This window comes from Patiria miniata, unplaced genomic scaffold (assembly GCF_015706575.1).
Source record: "Patiria miniata isolate m_02_andy unplaced genomic scaffold, ASM1570657v1 HiC_scaffold_16, whole genome shotgun sequence".
Classification (NCBI taxonomy): Eukaryota; Metazoa; Echinodermata; class Asteroidea; order Valvatida; family Asterinidae; genus Patiria; species Patiria miniata.
The window spans coordinates 4,762,547-4,770,042 of record NW_024037054.1 but is presented as its reverse complement, the minus strand read 5'-3'; the positions used below and the strand labels follow the sequence as shown (position 1 = coordinate 4,770,042).

The following is a 7,496-nucleotide window of genomic DNA, read 5'->3' as shown; positions in this document are numbered from 1 at the left end:
ATTGGAATTAAACAGTTTTGTAATATCGAAGGACAGCATGCATTGTACTCTGCAGCAGTGTAAATAATACAGCTATTGTGAGATCAATATTTTGATCTCCTTTAAGGCTTTTATGCCCGACAAGGACACTTGGTCAGGTTTGATTGGTGGAGGGCAACGCAATTCGTCGTTATTATTATTATGCAAAGTAGTTCTACCCATTTATGGGCATGTTTGGCAGCAGCATGATCACGTGATAGCGCTGCACCCTATATGAAGCCCTGGGCTCCCGGTACCTGCCTCTTGTAAGCCTGAGCCAGCATAGGAGAATACACCTAAAACACCACCCACGAATTCCTGTGAACTTCATCCGGTAAGTTTGTCGCTTGGCTAGACGGGGTCTACCCAAATCCCCAACACTAGCCCCATAAATGTGCCCCAATTTACTGGACTACCTCCGTAAATAAAGGCCACACTTCCACCATGTACAAAAACATGTCGAACTTTGTCACATTTTGATTTTCACATTTAGGCTTAGTCTGTAGTTTATGTTTTGCTTTAGAAGCATACTCGCCCTCTTTATAGGCTAGTGGATATGCTATGCATATTGAGAAAACACAGAAAATGTATATGTAGGTCTACAGTGTTTAGTCTTGAAAGTGGATTATGTTGCGGCTATATTCAAAATTTGTCGTGTTAGTATGAATTGCATGGCATCCTCCTGTATAAAATCTTCCCGAGATCAGCGCTCAGTCTTGCAGGACATGATTCTCATTAAGTTAGTTATAGTGTGCATGGTGTCGCGGTCCCAGTAAATGGGTGATTCGAAAATCAGAAGACATTTTCCATAGTCCATACTATTTAAGGCGGAATAATTTCAAATACTGCATGGTATGTTGTTTTAGTACACCCTATATGGTACTTTGAGCACGGTTTATCGCGCTAAATAGAGTCGTTTTGGGGTAATTACATTGTACAGTTGTTAAACTTAACACATTTCTGGGATAAATCCAATCTCCTTCGTATTTCCCAGAACATTTGTGTAAGCCCTGTAATTTCTGATTAGTAATTCGATACGAAAATCGTACACCCTTAGGCTACTATTAATTATTTTGTCGTTATAATCCTACGAATTAACACGCATGGGATATGGAGCAAACAGTAGCAGCATAGAGGCTATAGCATTGGGAATGGTTCACTGACTCATATGGACCAAAACTATAGTAAGAAATTTAACAAGGGGCGTAAAATAGGCCTACTGCTGTCCTATAGTCAACATGTTTCTGGGATATCCAACCCCTCCGTATTTAGCCAGAACTTTTGTGTTTTTTTGCGTATAGGCCTATAGTAATTCGTTGCGAAATTTACACACAAAAGCCACTGGATTCAATGAAGTTGCAATATAAAGCGGATCAATTTGTAACGATATTGATTTCCATGAGCAAGGGTATATGTTCAAGCATGAGTGCGGGCACTGTGTGTGCAGGATATTTCTTTTACGAATGAGTACGAAAAATGGACAGCCTACAATCCTGGCCAAATCTCGCTGGGCCCCCCCCCCCCCCCCGGCCCCTGCCAATGTTGTCTCTCAGTCCGCGGTGTGTGCTCCATCAGCTGGAGAGAACAACATTGACCGGGGGAGCGGGTGACCGTGAAAGGCTACTGGTTATTTCCAAGTGTCCCAACTATTTTGGCCGGGATTGTAGATCAAAGATACTTCAAAGGGAATATACATCATTTGCTTTTGCTGTAATTTTCAAAAATGCAATTGGGGGGTTGGAAATATATAGCAAATATAGTTAGGGCCTACACTGACTTTTTTTGAGGTTTTGGGTCCGAAAATGCCAAGAAAACCAAGAAAAACATCATTTTCCTATAGTCTGGCAGTTTACATACATTGGGGAATTGTAAGGTCAGGGAACCAGTCTAGCTGGCTCGTATCCGTTCATTGGTTTGTAATCGATTGCAAACAAGTGCGATGGTCAATTGGGGCCAGTATTTGAAAAAAAACAGTTTTTTCCAACGCTCATCGGCCGATCAGCGTTGGAAATACCACTTTTCTTGAAAATGACAGTATACCAGGTGCCATGATAAAAGTTACAGGATGCTTTTTAATACACTGTCATTCACTAACAGTCCAGCAAGGTATTTCAAAATTATTTGGTAGTTTTATTTTTTGATGTTTGCAAATGTTGTATTTTCCCTTTAAACAACATTTGTGCTGTTTCGCATAATGAGCTATACCGGTGGTAGGTCAAGCACGATCGGCCCACATGGATCTAGCAATAGCGTGACTAGCGTACGTTTCTCACACATTTTTAGCTATTTATTTTATGAGTTGATCTTTGACACGTCACGCGTCACGACGCGTCGGTTGCCGGAAGCCTATGGAGTTCCGCTGTGAAATCAGGCATCCGAGTCAATCGTGATAGATTTTCTGAATTGCTGAATAGATTCTCACCAAGGTCGTCAATTTGCAGATGAATATTTCTTTTCATACTTGCAGTGGCGTGATCAGCTAGGTTGGGTAGCGCTGAACCATGGGCGTAGCCAGCGGGGAGAGGGGGGGGAGGAATATTACCCCCCCCCCCCATAGTTTGTATAAAGACTGCCCTTTTCCATTGAAATGCCCTTTTTTGCACCAACGCTTACCCCCAACCCAATATTTGTAAGGAGTGCCTTTTTTGTTAACAAGTGCCCTACATCTGCACAATTAAGTGCCCTTCCTTTCTTAACAAGTGCCCTTTTTGTTAAAAAGTCGTGCACTTTTTGGTACTATCAGCCGTTACGGGTGCCTTTTTTTATTATTATTTGTGCGCGGGTATATTATCGCCCTGAAAAGCACCATACATTATCCATTATAGTGTGCGTAATCGTCGGTTTTGAACAGCGCTTCCATCGACAGATGGTACCAGCCCCCCCCCCCCCCCCCCCCCCCTGCAAAAAAAAAACTTTGCATTGGCCCTATAAATCTTACCAGGGACTTTGGCAGACTGAAAGTAAATACAAATGCGAAATGTATGTCTCTCTTTATATTTTGATTCTCAAGTAAAGAGTTGCGAAATTCCCACAAGAGCTTAAAGTTGGAATTGCGATAGACATAGAGCGTTTTATAGGCAGGGATGCTTAACGATGTCACCGGTAATGAATTCGAATTTGTGTAAGCACTTATACGGACTCGGAATTTTACTCGGAATAAGTACAAGTCTATCACAACCAAAACTATTCACTCGGATCCCTCTCATATAAAGTGTTCAAAGTGAAAATTTGAGAAACCTCAAGCACTTTTTCCTTTTTAATTCTGTCAACAGCATCTTTACCGTCACCATGATGAACCAGTCTCGTGCCAAGCGACCGGCCCTGCGCCAGACCGTATCACCGCGAAGCAAGCGGTCTAAGGCCTCCGCCAAAGGTGAGTTAAGTCATATCCAATACAGGGTGAGTCATATAAGAAACGAAACCCAAATGTCGGGACTATTGTTTTAGTGAAGTTCTGTTTCAGTGAAAATCTATTTTCGGGTTGACAGTCGTAAATCTACAATTTTGTTCGCAGCTGCGACACCAGTCACGGACGATCGCCAGTTGCCGTGCGTTTGGGGGCAGCCTTTCCCGGTGAACGGCCAGGGAGTGATGATCTTCAATACGGACCGCCACATGATGCCCTTCTACGCCTGCGTGGAGGACGAGGACCCGAGCGGCAATGTTCTGGCTCTGCACGTCGGCGTGGGCTACGCCTCGTTCGTCATGAACAGCGCCGGAGACGCCAACCCGACCGAGCTGAGGCGGGTCACCGAGGCCGACACGCCCAGGTGCGGGGTGGAGGAAGGCAAGGTGTCGTACTGGTACAGCTACGACCGCGACAACTTGGTGTTGAAGTACGGCAAGGGCTACCGTATGGAGGAGACCACGCTCATGACGCACGACTTCTTGGAGGGGGTCACGGACGAGGAGGACCAGATGAAGATCAGAGAAGACTTGCAGCCGTTCTTCACCGCCGAGGTTCAGAAGTTTGTCAGGCAATACGACGAAAAAGCCAACATGCAGATGTATGCCGGTAAGTATACATTGACTTAGATAGCAATGGAAAAACAAACATTAATATAAACACAAGTTTAACCAGCAAATCATGATCTAACAAAACACTTCATGCTTTACCATCAGGGTAAATTTCAACAGAAACCTAGCAAAATAAAAAAGTGTGCTGAGCAAACTCTGTTGTTTACCAGTGGAATGAAACCAAACTTTTAGATCATGCATGCAAATAAAAGCATGATACATTTTATGGAGTGAGTTTCATCAGCTTTGTACAAGAGGGCGAGATTTAAACGCCATACGAAAAAAAAAATCCTCACTTTCAGAATCTGCCACTTCCGACTTGGCGTCCTCCAATGTCTACATGTCGATCACAACACCTGGAGACGGTGGCGGAAGGCGCTTGCTGTGGCCGAAAGCTTCTAAAGGAATGCAGGATCCCCCTTGATGTCATTGCACACCTCCTCAATCGTTTGGCGAAACTCGCGACCGAGGAGGTGCATGAGCAATGACATCAGGGGCGATCCTGCATTCTTTCAGGAGCTTTCGGCCACAGCACGCGTCTTCCGCCACCGCCTCCAGTGCTGTATCGACATTCTGAAGGTGATTTTTGTTTCATACGGCGTATGATAAACAACAGTTTTTATTTATGAGTTATGTTACAGTTATAGGATCGAAAGTAGGACATGTTATTTTTTACTCGTATTACATGTCTTTGCCGGGTTATTGTCGGTACCGAGCACATTGTTTTATGTCCGGGAATTAGGCCTGGGCTTTTGGCTTTGAATCATAGGGGACTATATACACCAACAAAGGAGGATTCTTTATGGACGAAAATGTGTTTTATTGTGTGGGCTGGGTGGGGATTAATATTAGTTCGCTCGTGCCCGTCAAGTAATAATAATTGAGAGCCTTTGTATTTGTTACAGATGAGACAATTTCTTGAACGTTTCTTTTTAGCAAGGGGAATCGAAGTGACGGAGCCGATGGTTGAATTCGACAAACAGCCTCTCATCTGCAACCTCCCGCCGACAGTCATGGACAGCTCCAAGGCCAACCTGTTCGAGCTGGACAGGGGCGACCACGTCTTCTCTGCCAGCCTGCCGGCGGCCTGCAAAGAGCTGTACTCCAACGTAGCCAACTGCGAGCTGAACTACACGGAGGTAGAGGGGGAGAAGGTGCTACTATCGGACGCCATCCGATACAGCCTGGCCTACGGCATCCTGAAGGACAAGATCGAAAGCAAAGTAGGCGAGCTGGGCGACGACCCAAACGAGACCTACTTGCGCGTCACGCTGGGCAGCAGTCTCGGCAAATCTCCGGGAATCCCGTACGTGCTGGAGATTTGGCCGGGGGGCCATTACAGCCCCATCCACAACCACGGCAACGCCAATGCCGTCATCAAGGTCCTGTTCGGGTCCATCACCATCGATATCTACAACAAGCAGTCGGAGACCAGTTCCCGCGATCCCCTGTTCACGTTCGAGGCGTGCGCGGGAGACGCGACTTGGCTGAACCGCAATTGGTACCAGACCCACAAGCTTCGCAACCCCGGGAAAGAGTACTGCGCCACCATTCAGTGCTACAATTACGACGCTGGTGACACTACGTACTGGCCGTATTTCGATTACGTGAGTGAGAACCAGACCATTGACGAATTCTACCCAGGTTCTGATTTTGGCTTTCTCGAAATGCGTAGTCAGGTCATGAAGGAATACACTGATTTTGTATACGGCACTAGCTCTTAGGCTGCTTGCTCAACTTTTTTTCAGCACGCGATTGACACAAGTTTGGGTTGTTTGTAATTCCTTTAATGTTTGTTTAATTTTTCATCCTATAGGCCTAAAGAATCCTTTGTCATTATAGGGCCTACACTCGTTCAGATTTCATGAAGCTGATTTCGATTAAATTCAGTTTGATTAAATTTGATTGCTTCGGTTCGATTATAAATTGGTCTTAGTTTTAATTTAGCCTGCATTTAGTGTACTTAATTAGATAGATTGGTTTTGACTGGATTGGAGAAAATTAAATATGATATCGTATTATTTTGTAGTTAGTTTGGATGACTTGGTTTGATACGATTTGTAAAAGTTCGATATTATTTTTTTGGCTTTGAATGTTTGTTTGGTTTTGTTTAGTAGCAAAACCTCAATTTTCAGGACAAGGAGTGAGCCTAAGTGTTAATGTAGGCCTAAAGATTTAAAACAAAATACTGTAGGTTCTTTTTTGGTGGTTTTATTTCAATTCTTTTGAGGGTAATTATTATCTCATGTTAATGAATAAGACACACATTAAAGTAATCAGGGACTGGTTTTCCGATAAACCACCCATGATACGCCTGCACCTTAATATTTTCAAAAGATGGAATTTTTGTCGGGGTGATTGATATTGATATTGTGTTTTGCCCTTCACCGACGTATTTACTTTATACTCAGTGTTGTCACGAGTGATTGTGAGAAAAATCCCTTGAGACAATCAACTAAATATTAAAGAAAAAATGGCGGAGATCGGGGGGGGGCGGAATCTGCCCCCTCCCCCGGCTGAGAGATGGTCAAAATAACCCGGCCCTTTTAGGGTTAAAATAGGCACGTGCGCACGTTTCCCTTGGTTCCGGTGCAAGACCACTAGTTTTATTTAGCGCGCCCTTTCTCAAAAGAAACGTTCAGTTGTTGTTTGACGTTTTTCTCACGAAATTGAATCTCCTTATGTAACACATCAAGACCGATCACTGGCCGAACTTACAACTTAATACAGCTGGGCCTGGTGGGCTCGGGTTATTGCCCAAGTAACGAGTGGTTCATGATTTTTCCACGGAGGTTGACTTTCTGTTCTTTCATTCGGTTTGTATTTTTCGCGTTTAAAATATTATATTTCTTTCGGTTATATTCCTTTTTGTTGCTTGACGGTTTCACATCAAATTTAATCTCATAATTTTACACAATCATCATGACAAAACACTGGAGGAAATTTCAATTTTGAAATACAGAACAAACTCGTTTTGGGGGCAACAACTAAAAAAACAATAGAGCCTAGATGTATTTAATTAAAATGTTAAACACCTTGCAGATCTGGAGTTGTGAGTATTTTTTTAATGGAAGTACGTGTAATTATCACTTAGGTCTCTGGGAGTCGATTGCCTAAACTCCATTGCAAAAATAGAGCCATTTGAGGGCCCAATTCCACCCAAATTACAGAAATACAAGCTTGCAGTCACGTGCACGCCTTCTGCCCTTCTTTTCTACAAACTTTCAAGTTATTGGCCCACAAAATGCTCTAATAGTAAGGTATTTGAGGGTACACAAATTGTGATTTGGCTAGCGTAGGCAATTTGGGGCCAATCACAGGTCTGCACACCTAGTGGTCTCGCACGCCTATTAATTTTCTTTCCATAGAGGGCGCGCCGAATAAATAGTGGGTCTCGATGTCCACCACCAAACTCGTTTTGGAGGACAACTCATGAAATACATGATGTAGTAAACTAAATT

General features: G+C 43.7%; 1 protein-coding gene across 1 annotated transcript; it reads left to right on the top strand.

The window, feature by feature from the left end:
- The first annotated feature begins 244 nt into the window (after window positions 1-244).
- On the top strand, window positions 245-6,378 carry LOC119722730. Its single transcript, XM_038193011.1, has 4 exons — window positions 245-352; window positions 3,291-3,391; window positions 3,533-4,033; window positions 4,972-6,378. Exons 2-4 carry the CDS (start codon window positions 3,307-3,309, stop codon window positions 5,757-5,759), a joined length of 1,374 nt encoding a protein of 457 aa, XP_038048939.1. The 5' UTR covers window positions 245-352; window positions 3,291-3,306; the 3' UTR covers window positions 5,760-6,378.
- Window positions 6,379-7,496: the final 1,118 nt, after the last annotated feature.